Source organism: Nomascus leucogenys, chromosome 4, assembly GCF_006542625.1.
Source record: "Nomascus leucogenys isolate Asia chromosome 4, Asia_NLE_v1, whole genome shotgun sequence".
NCBI lineage: Eukaryota > Metazoa > Chordata > Mammalia > Primates > Hylobatidae > Nomascus > Nomascus leucogenys.
In genome coordinates, this window is record NC_044384.1 from 84354809 (window position 1) to 84371163 (window position 16355).

Genomic DNA, 16355 nt, shown 5'->3' on the forward strand with positions numbered 1-16355 from the left:
ACTTGGGAGGGGCAGCCGCAGGCGGTTGGGGTCCCCACTAGCCGGGCCTAGGAGAGCGGGTAACGGTTTCCGGCCATTTGGCTTCAAACACACTCACTGTGAAACCACCGACCCCAAACCTCCCTTCCTAGGCGTGCCCCTCCCAGCCTTGGGGCGGGGGATCCAGGACCGCCCCCGCACCTCAGTCTTGGTAATGTAAGACTTAGAAACAGGACCTTTCTGTTCCTCAGTTTCCCCATAATGAGGGCCTAGCCTAGGCGGTCTGCGAGTGTTCCCTGCCGTAACACTCCCCCGACTTTGGATCGAGCGTAGCCACCTGCTAAGAGACCCTTAAACGCCGCAGTAGGGCGGGGCTAAGGGCGGAGCCAAGAAGGCGCCGAGCATCCTCTGCTTCCTCCCCCTCCTGGGTCCTGCCCTCGACAGCGTGGATCCTCCGTGGTCCAGGAGGCCTCAGCCCAAGTCCCGGCTCCCAGCCCTGGTGGGCCCCACCCAGGCAGACGCCCCGCCCCCGGCCAGCCAGGCTGGCCGCTGACCTAGTATGGACACGGCCCTGGGAAGAGAGGCGTGGAGGGTGACGCCAGGAAAGGGGCTGGAGAGGCCTAGGCCCCGCCCCCACGGGTCGCCCCCTCCACCTCCCACCACCGCCCCCGCCGTGGGACGCACCTGCCGAGGGTGGAGGATAAGGGGGTGACTGCGCGGCTGCTGTTGAGCCCGCCGAGAGCTAAAAATATTTCCCAACAAAGAGAGGAGTAAGGAGGCTCCCAAGGAGAATCAGTTTATTGGGGAATGGGTGCAGTTGGTCAGACCCCATAAATAGGAGGGGACCCGGAGCCCGAGGACGGAAGGGGGCCCGTGTCCTTAGTCACGCTGGACACTGGGACATTGAGAGTGGGGAAAATGAGGGTTCCAGGAGGGGGCTTAGAGATCTAACTCCAGTACCCCACCCTCTGCATGAGGTGCTGGGGCTGGCCCAAGGGATTGTGACAGGCTCAAGGGCTGGTTTGGGGTCTGGTCTGGAGGCTCAGATGGCCTCATCCGGGGCTGGCAGGCGCTGGCGGGAAGGCTCCACACCCCAGATCTCCCGGGCATACTGGGCAATGGTGCGGTCACTGGAGAACTTGCCAGAGGTGGCTATGTTCCGGATCACCATCCGCGTCCACTCTCTTGGGTTCTGCAGGTCAAAGGGAAGCTCTGATTCACTCTGTTGGCAGGATCTCCACCTTCTGCCTCATCCCAACCAGGGCCACCAAAGCCCTGCCAACCCCTGGCCGAGGACCCCTCACCTTGTACAAGGCGCTGACTTTCTCCTGGCATTTAATGTAGTCTTCGTAATCTGCGAAGACTTTAAACCTGGAGGGGAAAAGGATAGGCCTGTGCTATTCCTTTAGGGGGCTAGGATAAGTTCTATGAGGTCAAGGGCCAAGCCTGCCCTGTCCCAGTGGACAGCCGGGGACATAGAGGGTCATGCTGCTTCCAAAGGCGCCTGGCTCCAACTGCCAGGACCCCTGTCCGGCTTCCCCACCACACACCTGAGCCTCGATCCGCCCAGCAGCCCCACCTGAGTGATTCCCAGGCCAACCAGCTCACCGGTCATGGTGCATGAGCATATTGACAATGTCCTTGAACAGGTCGGGCTGTTTGGGGGAGAAGAAGCCACTGCTCAGCTGCTCAATGACCTGCCGAAGCTCAGGAATGCGATCGTAGTACTCCTGGGCATTGTACCTGCCAGGACAGAGCTGCGGTCAGCTCCCTGGAAAGGGGTTCCTGGCTCTTTTTCCAGAGAAAAGCTGAGAAGTCCCATGCCCCAGGGTCAAAACCCAGGCCCAACCTGCTGCTCCCCAGGGCTGCCACATCCCCCCTGGAGGGCCTCCCTGCAACTCCCCTTCTCTGCTCAGCTTTTCATCCCTCCTTTGTGAATGAGGAAACTGAGGCCCGGAGGATACAGAAAGCTAAGTGTTAAGTAGAGCCAAGGCCCCCGTACAAGCTCTTTTCCTCCCACACGCCACTGCTGTCTCTTAACCAGTTTGTTTGCCCCAAAACGGCTTTTCTCCTCCAGTAGCCCAAGTCCATATCCGGCCTTGCCCTTGGGCAGCAAGAGCAGCTAACAGGCACAACTCTTCAACTGGGCCCGGCACAGTGGCCCATGCCTGTAATCCCAGCACTTTGGGTGGCCGAGGTGGGCGGATCATCTGAGGAGGTCAGGAGTTCAAGACCAGACTGGCCAACATGGTGAAACCCAGTCTCTACAAAAATACAAAAAGTAGCCGGGCGTGGGGTCGTGTGCCTGTAATCCCAGCTCCTCAGGAGGCTGAGGTGGAAGAATCACTTGAACCCAGGAGGCGGAGGTTGCAGTGAACCGAGATCATGCCACTGCACTCCAGCCTGGGCAACAGAGCGAGACTCCATCTCAAAAAAAACAGATAACCCTTCAGCTGACCCTCAGCGCCCCACCACGGCTCAAAGCACTCCACAGGCCAGTCTCACACCCTAACCCTTCCAACCAGAAACCGGCGCTCCCCACAAAGTCTCTAATCCCTGTCCCCTCGTGCGACTCTCAGGCGACTCTCCTTGCATTATGGTGTCAGCCCCCACAGTGGTCCCCCACCTGCCCCTCCAGCACTGTCTCCATCCTGCAGCCAGAGGGTTCTTCCAGGCCTCTTTCTGAGCATGCGGGACCGTGCTCACAACATCTTACAGCTCCCTCCTGCCCATGGGACAGTCAGCTTTCTAGTGAAGCCTCACAGGAGACACTCCTTTCAGTGTTTAATGCCAACTCTGGGAAGCTGTTGTGGGAGTGTAAACTGGGAGAAACTTTCTGGAAAGCAGTTTGGCAATCTGTATCAAGAGCCTTAAGAACTCATAGTTTTTAACTCAGAAATATCGCCGTTCCAATAATTATCTTAAGGAAATCATCAGATGTGGACGTAGACGTTAAAAGGTTGCTCATCACAGTAATATTTAACAAACCAGAAATCAACCTTAGTGTCCAGATATATGGAATTGATTAAATAAGTTGTGACACGCTCATAGGATGGAATGTTATACAAACATTTAAAATATTTTTGGCCGGGCGCGGTGGCTCACGCCTGTAATCCCAGCCCTTTGGGAGGCCGAGGCAGGCAGATCACGAGGTCAGGAGATCGACACTAACCTGGCTAACATAGTGAAACCCCGTCTCTACTAAAAATACAAAAATTAGCCGGGCGTGGTTGCAGGCGCCTGTAGTCCCAGCTACTCGGGAGGCTGAGACAGGAGAATGGCGTGAACCCAGGGAGGCGGAGCTTGCAGTGAGCCAAGATGGCTGGCGCCACTGCACTCCAGCCTGGGCAACAGAGCGAGACTCCGTCTCATAAAAAAATAAAATAAAAAATAAAATATTTTTGAAGACTAATAACATGGAAAATCTCTCTCCAATGTTAAGATATCAGGATTCAAGCAGGGCGCGGTGGCTCACGCCTGTAAACCCAGCACTTTGGGAGGCCGAGGCGGGCGGATTACTTGAGGTCAGGAGTTCAAGACCAGCCTGGCCAACATGGTGAAACCCCATCTCTACAAAAATACAAAAATTACCTGGGCGTGATGGTGGGTACCTGTAATCCCAGCTACTCAGGATGCTGAGGTGACAGAATCACTTGAAACTGGGAGGCAGAGGTTGCAGTGAGCCAAAATCATGCCATTGCACTCCAGCCTGGGTGACAGAGTGACTCTGTCTCAAAAAAATAAAAATAAATAGGCCAGGCACAGTGGCTCACCCCTGTAAGCCCAGCACTTGGGAGGCTGAGGAGGGTGGATCACGAGGTCAGGAGATAGAGACCATCCTGGCCAAAATGATGAAACCCCGTCTCTACTAAAAATACAAAAATTAGCTGGGCGTGGTGGCAGGCACCTGTAATCCCAGCTACTCAGGAGGCTGAGGCAGGAGAATCGCTTGTACCCAGGAGGCGGAGGTTGCGGTGAGCCAAGATCGCGCCATTGCACTCCAGCCTGGGCAACAACAGCAAAACTCCATCTCAAAAAAAATAAATAGGCCAGACACGGTGGGTCATGCCTGTAATCCCAGCACTTTGGGAGGCCGAGGCAGGCGGATCACGAGGTCAGGAGATCAAGACCAGCCTGGCTAACATGGTGAAACCCCATCTCTACTAAAAATACAAAAAATTAGCCGGGCATGGCAGCAGGTGCCTGTAGTCCCAGCTACTCAGGAGGCTGAGGCAGGAGAATGGCGTGAACCCGGGAGGCGGAGCTTGCAGTGAGCCAAGATCGTGCCGCTGCACTCCAGCCTGGGTGACAGAGCGAGACTCCGTCTCAAAAAAATAAATAAATAAAAATAAAATACAATAAAAACAAATTTTTTAATGTAATGCCAGGATAATGTCTCCTCCGAAGAACTGTTTCTGACCATAGGCCCCTTGTAACTACTGTGCCCATATTTCCCTTTTGCCTATGCCTTCCAGGGAGCAAGGATTTTTTTTTTTTTTTTTTTTTTTTTTTGAGACAGAGTCTCTTTGTCGCCCAGGCTGGAGCGCAGTGACCCGATCTCGGCTCACTGAAAGCTCCGCCTCCTGGGTTCACGCCATTCTCCTGCCTCAGCCTCCCAATCAGCTGGGACTACAGGCACCTGCCAACACGCCCAGCTAATTTTTTGTATTTTTAGTAGAGATGGGGTTTCACCGTGTTAGCCAGGATGGTCTCGATCTCCTGACCTCGTGATCCGCCTGCCTTAGCCTCCCAAAGTGCTGGGATTACAGGCGTGAGCCACCGCGCCTGGCCTGGAGCAAGGATTTTTTTACTTCCATGTCCCAAACAATATTATCTGTTAGGGTTAATATATATTCTCTTCCTTTTCCTTCAGTTCTGTATTACTTCTTTCTTTTCCAATTTCATTAACCTTATTTGCTGTAAGCGCCCTCTAAAGTTTCCCAGAATCCTGCTGGCCATGACCAAGACCTTGCTGGGCCTGGACCAGTCTTTCCAGACATGCCTCTTGTTCCCAGCACCAGCCTCCAGCAGCCACACCTGGGTGTCTTTCGCCCATGAACCCTGACCCCCATACCCTCTTTGGTCAAGCTTATCCACATCCTCCACCCGCATGCCAAAGATGAAGAAGTTTTCCTCTCCCGCCTCTTCTGCCATCTCCACATTGGCCCCGTCCATGGTGCCAATGGTCAGAGCCCCGTTGAGCATGAACTTCATGTTGCCGGTGCCTGAGGCTTCAGTGCCCGCAGTGGAGATCTGCTCAGAGAGGTCTGCAGCTGGGATCACTGTGGGGTGGCAGCAGGGGGACAAGTCAACTCAGGGAAGACCCTCACACCAGCTGGGGACTCTCAGATTAGGCTGGCCCCAGGCATAGCTGGACTCAGAGTCGCCCCACCCCAAACTCCCAGTCTTCACCAGCCAAGCCTCCCTCTCACACTACACCCCCACTGCCCTCTACCTCTTGTTGATTCTTGACCATCGAGGTCCAACCTGGATTTCCCCACCTCTGTTGCAGATTTGAAGGTAATTTCATCCTGTACTGCCTGAAATTCCACCATTAGAGGGCATCCTCATGGGGTTTTTGCTTTGTTTTGTTTCCTCTTGTTTTGTTTTTTGAGACGGAGTTTTGCTTTTGCTGCCCAGGCTGGAGTGCAATGGCGTGATCTCGGCTCACGGCAACCTCCGCCTCCCACGTTCAAGTGATTCTCCTGCTTCAGCCTCCCAAGTAGCTCGAACTCCTGACCTCAGGTGATCCACCCACCTTGGCCTCCCAAAGTGCTGGGATTACAGGCATGGGCCACTGCACCCGGCCTCCTCATGGTTTAAGCATTGCCCTCTCCAGATTCTCCTTTCAAGTACAAGTATCCCAGGAAGAGATGACTGATGCCTCTTCCTGAGACTGAACTAGTCAGAGCCTCCCTAGGGTCCCTGTTGGCAGCACCCACCTTTCTCGGCCAGTGAGACTCGGTAGTTCTCCAGGAAGATGACACGGAGGCGGTCACCCACTGCCGGGTCATGGTTGACCACATCCCCGATGGCTGTGATGAGTTTGATGATCATCTTGGCCATGTGGTACCCAGGTGCAGCCTGAGGGGACAAAGTCTGGGGTCACCTCTACTGCCTGGCCCCCCACCCCCTATTCTGCAACTCAGCTGGGCTGACCTCAGCCTGGATATATCAAAGGACGGGAGCCCAGGGCTGGAGCCTGGCTTCTCACCTTCCCTCCAATCATCACAGTCCGAGGCACAAAAAACTTATTGGGCTCCCTCTTGATGCCTGTGGAGAAACGAGAGGGATCCAGTGGGCCTACTTTTCCCTCTGGGTAGTAGCTCCTGACAGAGGCTGGGCTGGGAGACAGTAGGCCTGACTTGGACAATCACTTGCTATGCTCTCTCAGCCTCAGTTTGCCCATCTGTGAAATGGGGATAATTCCATGTCCCAAGAGTAGTCCCAAGTCCAAAGGAGATGTTGGTTGGGCAAATGTACTATGCCGCAGGAACTCGGGGGAGCACTGAGAGGCAGGGTAGAGTGGCTGCCACTCACGGTTGTACAGGGTGATGACATGGAGGCAGTTGAGGAGCTGTCGTTTATATTCGTGAATCCGCTTCACCTGGATGTCGAAGAGTGAGTTGGGGTTGATGTGGACTTTGTATTCCCTCTCTAGGTAGGCAGCAAACTTCAACTTGTTTTCCTGGAGGCGGAGACAGGGAAGGGCTCACCAACAGGCCACAGCCTCACGAAATCCTACAGTCCACACTCCATTCACTCAGCCCCAGGAGGATGGCTACCAGGAGGCTCACTGGCTACTTCTGTCCACTCCCGCACCAGGGCAGACATTGCTAATCAACGTCAGCACTGTTCACGTGAGGTCAGATGATGCCTTCCCACCACAGACTCCAGGCAACTTCCACCAATGGCCTGGGCTGGCAGGAGAGATGAGCTCTATTTGCCACGCCTGACCCAGACATCTGGCCCCTCCAGCGCTCTCCACACAGCACAGCTGTCCCACATTGCAGCTCTCCCCACCTGCTTCACTTTGGCCACATCCCGAATGAAAGCTTCATCATCCACAAAGGAGAGCAGTTTGCGCAGCTGGTCCAGGTCGGAGATGAAGTCCTCCCCGATGCGCTGTGGGAAGACGGCTCTCAGCCAAGCCCATCCCCCTGTCCTCCCTCCTCCCAACACAGAAGGGGCCCTTTCCAGGTCAGCCAAGCCCCCTCCACCCAGCAGGCTGCTCTGGGGGCCCTCCCAGCCCCTCCTCCTCCAGCCGCCCAGATGGGGCACAGGCATCCATGCACCTTCCTCCCCTCCCGTCCTTGAGCTCTGATGGCTGACCCCACCTGACCCCAGCAGGCTTTCCTGGCTTCCTGGCCTTTTCCTAACGCCAGCATGACCTTGCGCCTTCCCTACCAGATATCTGCCCCCTTCCAGGCTCACTTCAGATGTGACCCATGGATGACTCCCTCCATTAGACTGTGACCTCTGCTGCGTTCACCTCCACAGCCAGGGCCTCCATTAGCACACAGAGCACCCTCATGCAAATAAGATGGTGTCCCTCCTCCAGGCGGATGCGAGGCTTGGGGAACACAGTGCAGGAGGGATTTCAGCCTTCGGCTGGGAGCCCTGATGCAGTGAACCACCTACACGACCATACCCAGCTGATCCCTGCAGGGACCCATGTTGACTCTACTGGCCCTACGGTGGCCTCTCACCTCAGCAATGACCTCTGCCAGCCCGGGGTTACACAGAACTAGCCAGCGCCGAGGGGTGATGCCGTTGGTCTTATTCTGGAACTTATGAGGCTCCAGCTCATAGAAGTCTTTGAAGCTGCAGGATGAGGTTGGACGAGGGTCACCACTCACCCCTGTACGATGAAGGCCTCTGCCCTGGGGCCCCTACCCGGGTGTCTTGCTGAAAGGGGCCTGGGGCAGGGAATGCAGACGTGGGGAAGGTTGGGGGTGCTGTAAGAGGGGGTCATCTCAGGATAGGGCGGCACTGGAAGGGGCTGCTGTGCTTGTAAGAATGACGCCACCTGTGAAAGGCGCCAGGGCCCAGAGACCAGAGAGTGGTCGGTGAAGGGCGGGGCTTCTGTGTGACAGAGGCGTGGAGTGGGTGGGGCCTAGAAAGGGGCGGGATCTGGAAAGCGGGGCTCACATGGTCTTCTTGAGGATCTCGGAGTGGATGCGTGCCACGCCGTTGACAGCGTGCGAACCCGCGATGCACAGGTGTGCCATGTTGATGCGCTTCACTGCACCCTCCTCCACCAGCGACATTCGCCGCAGCCGGTCTATGTCCCCTGGGAATGCGGCCGCCACCCGCTGTGCCCAGAGAGCCCAGAGCTAGGACCAGATCCAGGAACCCCCATCCCCAGTCCCCAGCCCCACACCCCCAGAGCTCTGCCCAGAGCCCCCACTGCCCCAGAGTCTCAGAGCCCTGGCTGGACGCCCTGACTCCCAGGCCCAGACTGGGTGTCCCCTCCTCACCCCCACACCATCCCCTAACCCTCCTGACTCACGTTGAGGAAGCGCTGGTTGATCTCATAGATGATCTGGAGGTGCCGCGGCAGCAGCGTCTCCAAGAGGTGCACCGGCCAGCGCTCCAGGGCCTCGGGCAGCACCGTGTGGTTGGTGTAGGCACAGGTCCTCACTGTCACATCCCACGCCTGGCACACGGGGTGGGCAGTCAGGATGCCAACCTTAGCCCAATGGGTCTCCTCACACACTGTGCAGCCCAGCGGCCCCCCGCCCCCCACTGCAGTGCCAGGTTCCAGGACGGTCCCTCTGGCCTCAGGCTCCAATCCCTTCACTCCACTCATATCCTCCCATGCTCCCAAACTGGGAAGGGAACCCTGAAGTGGAGAGCATCAGATGGGGCAGAGGGGCCCTGAAGCCCACCTTGTCCCAGTCCATCCGCTCCAGGTCCACCAAGATCCTCATCAGCTCGGGGATGGCCAGGGAGGGGTGGGTGTCATTGAGCTGGATGGCCACCTGGGGTAGGGGGAGGAGTCAGTCTGGGCTCCAAACCGCATTCCATGCTATGGTCACTGTCCTATGCCATTTGGAGGCCCCCAGACAGCCCAGCACAGTTCTGTGACTGGGCTGTGGGCAGAGGCAGGCAGGTGCTCATGGGGGTGGGAGGAATGGGGGGAGTGGGGCGGGAGGAGGAGGGAAGCCCAGGTTATGGGCCTGTGGATTGTGGGTCCCGAGCAGCTGACCCTCCCACACTCCCAGCCTCCACTCCCTTATCTATCACATGGGGCAGGCCGGCCGAGGCTGGAGGGAGAGGACTGGCACACACTGTCCGGTCACAGAGGCGCCCTCCACACACATGGTACCTTATCTGGGAAGGCATCGAAGTTCGTGCGCACGGGATCACGGCAGCCGAACTTGGAAGACTTGAAGCGACGGATGATGTCCTGGAGGGTGGCAGCCACCACGAAATACTCCTGCTTCAGCCGCAGCTCCTTCCCCTCGAAGAACTGTGGACAGCACGAGGCAGCAGTGAGTCAGGGCAGTGGGGGCGTGGCCTAAAGCTGCGGTGGGTGTGGCCAGGAGGGACTCCCACCCATACCGGGAGCCCTGAGCCGGCCCCCTCTCTGGGACCCAGGGGCCTTTCCTCCACCAAGAACTAGTGGCGAGAGACAGTGTCAGGAAGAGGGGCACAAGAACCGAGTGTGTTGTGGGTGTCGCCAGGGAACAGCCCCTCCAAAGTGCCCTTCGCTAACCCACTTTCCTCAGGACTCAGGTGTCCTTGCACTCAAAAGACTTGAGGTGGGGGCACAGGACGCACAAGGCCAGCAATATGCCCTGGGTGTGACTAGGGCACCAGCAAGTGTGCTTCCCCAGCTCTCCCTGACCCCTGCTGCCAAAGACTCAGACTTCCAGCCCCCAGCCCAGGGGGTGACGCACATTATCATTGGGATACAGGACACGAGAAATGTTCTCCGCCAGGTTTCGGTCCAACACAGCCTGGATGTAGCCACCGACGTTGACTGAGGGACGAAAGTGGGGACAGGGTAAGGCCTGCGCTGGGCGTGGCCAGCGGGCAAGCTGGGGTTGCTGGCTACCAGCGGATGAACTCACAGTCCTTGAGGTTGAAGTCATTGGGAGCCTTGGCAGACCAGAGGCGCATGGTGTTGACGACGTTGTTGCGATAGCCAGGCACGGGTGTATCATAGGGCATGGCCAGTACCACCTGCAGGGAGCAATCCTGTCAGGAGCTGGCCAGCCATGGCAATTGCCTCCCTCCCCTTGGGCCTGGGACTCAAGGCTTTATCCCTGAACGCTGCAGACCCAGGCTCTTGTCCTGACACTAGCATCGAGGAGCTGGGTAACCATGAGCAAACCCCATAGTCTCTCCGGACCTCATCTAGAGCAAAGACACCCTCAACACCTCCCCGACACCCATAAGCCCTGCCTGGGCAGACGGTGGTGAGGAGAATGGAAGGAGGCAGGTGATAAGCCTGGAGCCTAGGAGGGGCTCTGCTGACGACCACTCTGCAGCGATGGGGGCTGGGCTGGCCAGCCTGGCCTGAGCAAAAGCTAGAGGACACTGTGGACTCATGAGAGGGCTGGGGGAACCCAGGGCTAGGCTGAATGGGTCACAGAGGTCAAGTCCCTCCAAAGGTCTCATGTCTGGTTGACCACAGGGCTAATTCATGGTGACTAATTCTGCCCCGCCTTCCATAACTAGCGAACATCAATAATTGTCTGCTACACGGTGCCAGGGGTACATTCACCCCTCCAAGGGAGCCCTTTTAAGGGGCATTGCCCTCCCTCCCCACATTCAGTCACCCCGATTGGAGCACAGTGGGAGCTGACACACAGAGAGGGAAGGGACCCATCCCCGAGCACACAGCCAGGCTGGCAGCACCAGAGGGAGCCAGGTCTCCTGCCTTCCAGCCACAGCCACTTGTGCCAGCTGCCACGTGCACCTGGCAATGGACTGCCAGCAGCCCCCACTGCATCTTAACCTGGAGAACAGCAAACAAATGCTCAGTTCTGAAAGCCTAGTGGTTTATCTGCAGCCCATCTGGGGGCTGATGACCTGAAGCTTCAGCAGGAAGATTGCCTGAACTGGGTTTGTTTTTCGTTTGTTTGTTTTTGAGATGGAGCCTCACTCTGTTGCCCAGGCTGGAGTGCAGTGGCACTATCTTGGCTCACTGCAACCTCCACCTCCCAGATTCAAGCGATATTCCAGCTTCAGCCTCCTGAGTGGCTGGGATTACAGGCACGTGGTGCCATCCATGCCCGGCTAATGTTTTTTTTTTTTTTTTTTTGAGACGGAGTCTCGCTCTATCGCCCAGGCTGGAGTGCAGTGGCGCCATCTCGGCTCACTGCAAGCTCCGCCTCACGGGTTCACGCCATTCTCCTGCCTCAGCCTCTCCGAGTAGCTGGGACTACAGGCGCCCGCCACCACGCCCGGCTAATTTTTTGTATTTTTAGTAGAGACGGGGTTTCACTGTGGTCTCGATCTCCTGACCTCGTGATCAGCCCGCCTCGGCCTCCCAAAGTGCTGGGATTACAAGCGTGAGCCACCGCGCCCAGCCTGTTTTTGTGTTTTTAGTAGAGACTGGGTTTCACCATATTGGTCAGGCTGGTCTTGAACTCCTGACATCAGGTGATCCACCTGCCTTGGCCTCCCGAAGTGCTGAGATTATAGGCATGAGCCACCACGCCCGGCCTAAACTGGGATTTGTACACCTGGTTTGGTTTTAAGGTTTTCAGTTTTTGGTCTTTTTGATTTTTGAAACAGAGTCTCACTCTGTCACACAGGCTGGCTGGAGTGCAGTTGTACAATCATAGCTCACTGCAGCCTTGAAATCCTGGACTCAAATGATCCTCCCACTGAAGCCTCAGAGTAGCTGGGACTACAGGCACGCACCAGCACCCTGGCTGATTTTTTAATTTTTTTTTTGAGACGAGGTCTGGCTCTGTCACCCAGGCTCCTGGGCTCAAGCAATTCTCCCACTTCGGCCACCCGAGTAGCTGGGACTGCAGGTGCACACCATCATGCCTGGCTAATTTTTGTATTTTTTGTAGATGGGGTTTTGCCCTCTTGCCCAGGCTGGTCTCGAACTCCTGAGCTCAAGCAATCTGCCCACCTTGGCCTCCCAAAGTGCTGGGATTACAGGTATGACCCACTGCCCCAGTCTATTTTTTTTTTTTTTTTTTTTTTTTTTTGTAGAGACAAGGTCTCTCTATGTTACCCAGGCTGGTCTTGAAATCCTGAACTCAAGCCATACTATCGCCTCGGCCTTCTAAAGTGCTGGGATTACGGGCATGAGCCACTGTGTCTAGATTTGGTTTGGCTTTAGGATCCCTCTAACTTGCTGTGTGATGAGTGAATTCCTTTTGGAAGGCCCCAGTTTTCTCCTGTCCCCCTTTCTGGGGTGCTGTTGTCGAAATGTTTAGGGCAGACTCAAGTCGCCAAGATGGTCCTTTGATAAATCTCATGGTGTGGAGTGGAGCCAGGTCGTGGGGAGACACTGGGGGAGCAAGGCAGCCTCTCTCCCCTTCCACGCTCTGCACTTAGGCTGGCTCCCCTGTGTCCCTGTCTCCAGTCTCCCCTGGCTTCAGCTGTATGACTTTGAGTAAGTCACTTAACCTCTCTGAGCCTCAGCATCCTCAGTTGTAAAATACACTGGGTCCTGCTTCCTCTCTGGGCTTCCTTCTCTTCCCTCCCCTTCTCTGGGCTACCCCAACCCCCAGCTTCATCCTCACCTGTGTGTCCACCCACTTGGCTCCCTGGCTGGTGTGCTCCACATGGCCGTAGAAGTGCACAGGTAGTGTGAACTCGGGCCGGGCCTTCTCCCAGGGGTTGCCATAGCGAAGCCAGTCATCAGCCTCCTCCATCTGCACCCAAGGCAGGTCAGGGAGAAAGGCCAGCAGTATCAGTGCAGGTACTTACAGTGCACAGTGGGGCAGGGCAGGGGCCGTGGGTCGGAGTACCCTACACCAAGTATAAGTTAGGAGCTCTGAGGCGGGCCCCTGGTCTGCTGGGCTATTGAGTGGGACATGGACCACCTGTTTCAGGGGCACCAGCTGGCTTCGGGTCAGGAGGTGGGGAGCAGCAAGGATGCTTTCCACAGAGCTTGGGGGGCTGTTTCGGACCTTTCCAGAGGTGGTAAACAAGTGGGAGTCTTCCCCATCCTGACTAGACCCCACAAGGTTAGAGCCAAGGCTGCTCACCTGCCAGCCCCCGGAGATCTTCTGGTTAAAAATCCCAAACTCATAGCGAATCCCGTAGCCATAGGCAGCCAGGCCCAGTGTTGCCATGGAGTCGAGAAAGCAGGCTGGGGGTGTGCAGGGAGGTGGGTGTCAGGAACCCAGCATGGAGGACCCCATCGGCCCACTCCACCCTCACGGCCCTGTCCGCTTACCTGCCAGCCGGCCCAGGCCCCCATTGCCCAGCCCCGCATCCTCCTCAATTTCCTCCAGCTCCTCCATGTCCAGGCCCAGCTGGAGGGGTAAGGGTGACAGTGGTCAGGACCAAGTGTCAGCAGGGGAATCCCCCAGTCTCCACGGCTTTCCCCACCCCACACACACCTGGTAGGTGGCCTCGTCACAGGCATTCTCTAAGGCCAGGTTCACCATGGTGTTCTGTAGCGTCCGTCCCATATAGAACTCTAAAGACAGGTAGTAGATCCTCTGCCCAGAGAGACGGACGGGCAGGGAATGGGGTCAGGGCCACACACCAACACTCAGCCAGGCCCAGCCACGCCTGGACCTCTGGCCTGCCTGCGCTGCTCAGCAGTCCCATCCCTGTCCCCAATTTGTTTCTCCCTGTCTCAGGCTTTGGGGCCCAGTAGGTAAGGTTCTGGTCCCAGCATTCCTCTGACTTTGGACAAATCACTCTCTTTGGCCTCAGTTTCCTCATCTGGGAAATGGCACTGGCCATACCCACTTCAGGGACTGAGGTACTCGGGAGAGTGGGCGCCCCTTCCCCCTGCACACACACCCTGCACAGCCCAGCAGGGCACCAGGACCTGCGGAAGCGCCTCCAAGAGCTCCCCAGGAGGGCAAGGCCAAGGCCCAGAGAAAAAAGTCATTTGCTCAAGGTCACACAGTGGCTACAGACTGGGCTAGAGACTGTCACCTCCCATCCTTGCACTGTCCAGTTCCCCTTGGCCCTCAAGCCTCAATCCCAAGGAGACCCAGAGGCACCAGAAACTAGGATGCTGCCAGTGCCTGGTCTCCCGGTTTCCTGGGTCTCCTCCCGGGGCCTGTCTGCCTGCCCCTCCCCCACTCCCCACCGAGGCGTGTCAGGTTGCTGACATTTACCAGTGACCCCACCGGACACTTGATCTCTGCCGCCCCAGCTGCCCCAGCCCCGCCTGCTGCCCAGGCACACCACACATACATGCAGCAACTGACGTGTCCTTCCACCTGGGCCCAGCCAGGCCACAGGCGCCGTCCTGCCCACCAGCACCCCCTCCAACCTTCTCCGAGTGGGCACTGACCCTTTGCAGCCAGCCCACCTGCTCTGAGCTCCCTGACCCCCACTCCTGCCCCAGGTTTCTCCCTCAGATTGTCCCAGCACCCCCTGTACCTGGCACCCCTGGATTCTCCAACCCCAAGAACCTAGAGTGACGAGGGGCAGCCACTTAAGATCACCAGCTCCCCGGCGGCGCCTCCAGCCCATACCCCCACCCCAGGTTCCCCAGCAGCACCTTGGGGTCTTTCTCATAGTAGTGCTGCTGCGTGCGGATCCAGCGCCCCACGAGGTGGTCGCGCACGGTATGGGCCAGCGCAAAGTAGTAGTCTCGTGGGGTGGCCACATTGCGGTCCTTTACAAGTGTGAAATGCAGGTGCCGGTTGAAGTTCTTTTTCAGCTCAGTCACGTTCTCCACGCCGGCCAGGCCACGCACACTGATTTGCTTTCTTTTCTCTTGGTCTGACAGGGGCCGGGACATGGCTGCAGGAGGGCGGGCCGAACTGGACTGATGGTGGAGGGGCCGGTGGCCTCAGCACTGCCTCCAGCCAAGGAGTGGAGCTCCCCAGCCTCAAGGGGATTTAAAGCCTGGTGCTGGGCAGCACGCCCCGCCTCCCCTGCAATGGGAGGGTCTTGGCCTGGCAGCTCAGGGAGCTATTTTGAGGGTAAGCGGAGGAGAGGAGAGGGGAGGGAGAGGTGAGCTCCACTTGGGCCGCCAAGACTGGCCTGGCTTGTTCACAGGCCTGTGCTGACCCACTTCCTCCAGGCCTTGCACATGGTCTTCTGTCCCTTGTCCCTGCCTTTTGGAGGGTTGGATACAAGAAGGAGCAGGCAGAGTGTTGGACTGGGGAGCTGTCTGTCGGTGGCTGAACCAGGATGGGAGGCCATGTGTTGTGGCAAAAGGAACAAGGACCCCCTGCAGGCTGTGGTGCAGGAGCCAAGTCAGTGTCCCCTGACGGAAGAGGTGCAACTAGCAGAGGCCACTGGATGTCTTTGAGAAAGGGGCCCACGACCCTGCATTGTAGGGGTGGTGTGAGGGAGGTTGTGTGAGGCAGGGCCACAGCCCTCACTCCACCCCCACCGAAGCTGAGCAGCTCTGGGCTCCCCCTGTTGCTGTCCCTCAAGGAGCTCTGAAGTGACCTTTTGGAGAGGGATGCTCAGGTTACTGGCCAGCACTGGCGGGAGGCCGCTAGCCTGCAGCACGGGGCCCTGGGAACTGTAGTCCTATAGGCCCCCGAGGGTGGGAGAAACTGAGGCATTCCCCACCCCGTCATCAACTGGTTTAATGACAGTAAGTTCTCCCTGTGATTCCACTGCTTAGGAAGTGATCAGAGGCCTTCTCTCTTCTTCCTGCCACCTGGGGCCACACTCTGGGCAGGGATTTTGTAAACCAGCTCTGTGACCTGGCCTATAAAATGGGTGCCTAATCTGTACCTCGGGGACCTCACCCCATTCGTGTGCATAGCCCCACAGCTTTGAGCCCTTCCCTGGAGGCTTTGGCTATCCTCTCATTCACTGCTGTGTCCTGGCCCCAGCACTGACTTGCTGTGTGACCTCAAGCTGGTTGCTTTACCTTTCTGAGCTTTGGATTCCTTCATCAAATTTAGACTCTCCAATGAGAAAAAAAAATCCCTGCCTCTCAGCTGCTGCCTCCTCATCTTGTGAGGGCAGGCTTTGGATCCTGCTGTTCTTTAAGACAAAGGAACCAGGACCTTGTGCTAGTTCAAAGGCTATTTGGGCCTCCCGGGTGGTGGGCCGGTGGAGGGGAAGAGCTGGGTGTTCTGTTTTGAAGGCCAAGGATGCAGGTCAAAAGCCTGGACAGCTGCAGGATACTATTGAGAGCCTGGTTCGGAGAAGGCCAAGCTGTTTCTGAGAACTTTTTTTTTTTTTTTTTTTTGAGATGGAGTTTCGTTCTTGTCGCCCAGGCTAGAGTGCAATGGCATGAT

At 57.1% G+C, this 16355-nt stretch overlaps 1 protein-coding gene across 1 annotated transcript; it reads right to left on the minus strand.

Annotated features, from left to right (window-relative positions):
• Nucleotides 1-750: 750 nt before the first annotated feature.
• Nucleotides 751-15289, minus strand: PYGM (glycogen phosphorylase, muscle associated). The gene is made up of 20 exons (XM_030811110.1): nucleotides 14648-15289; nucleotides 13524-13625; nucleotides 13358-13436; nucleotides 13167-13270; nucleotides 12699-12830; nucleotides 10059-10170; nucleotides 9885-9967; nucleotides 9311-9454; nucleotides 8871-8963; nucleotides 8492-8638; nucleotides 8131-8294; nucleotides 7689-7803; nucleotides 7003-7104; nucleotides 6520-6667; nucleotides 6194-6252; nucleotides 5922-6063; nucleotides 5054-5261; nucleotides 1588-1722; nucleotides 1284-1350; nucleotides 751-1171 (listed from the first exon to the last, which is right to left on the minus strand). Exons 1-20 carry the CDS (start codon nucleotides 14888-14890, stop codon nucleotides 1022-1024), a joined length of 2529 nt encoding a protein of 842 aa, XP_030666970.1. The 5' UTR covers nucleotides 14891-15289; the 3' UTR covers nucleotides 751-1021.
• Between the last annotated feature and the right edge of the window lie 1066 nt (nucleotides 15290-16355).

Excerpts from the sequence above, each read along its gene's own strand:
- PYGM (XM_030811110.1), bottom strand. The coding sequence starts at position 14,890 with ATGTCCCGGCCCCTGTCAGACCAAGAGAAAAGAAAGCAAATCAGTGTG. Across the intron at positions 13,437-13,523 it reads GTGACGAGGCCACCTACCAG|CTGGGCCTGGACATGGAGGA; the intron begins GTGTGTGTGGGG and ends TTACCCCTCCAG. Across the intron at positions 12,831-13,166 it reads AGATCTCCGGGGGCTGGCAG|ATGGAGGAGGCTGATGACTG; the intron begins GTGAGCAGCCTT and ends CCTTGGGTGCAG.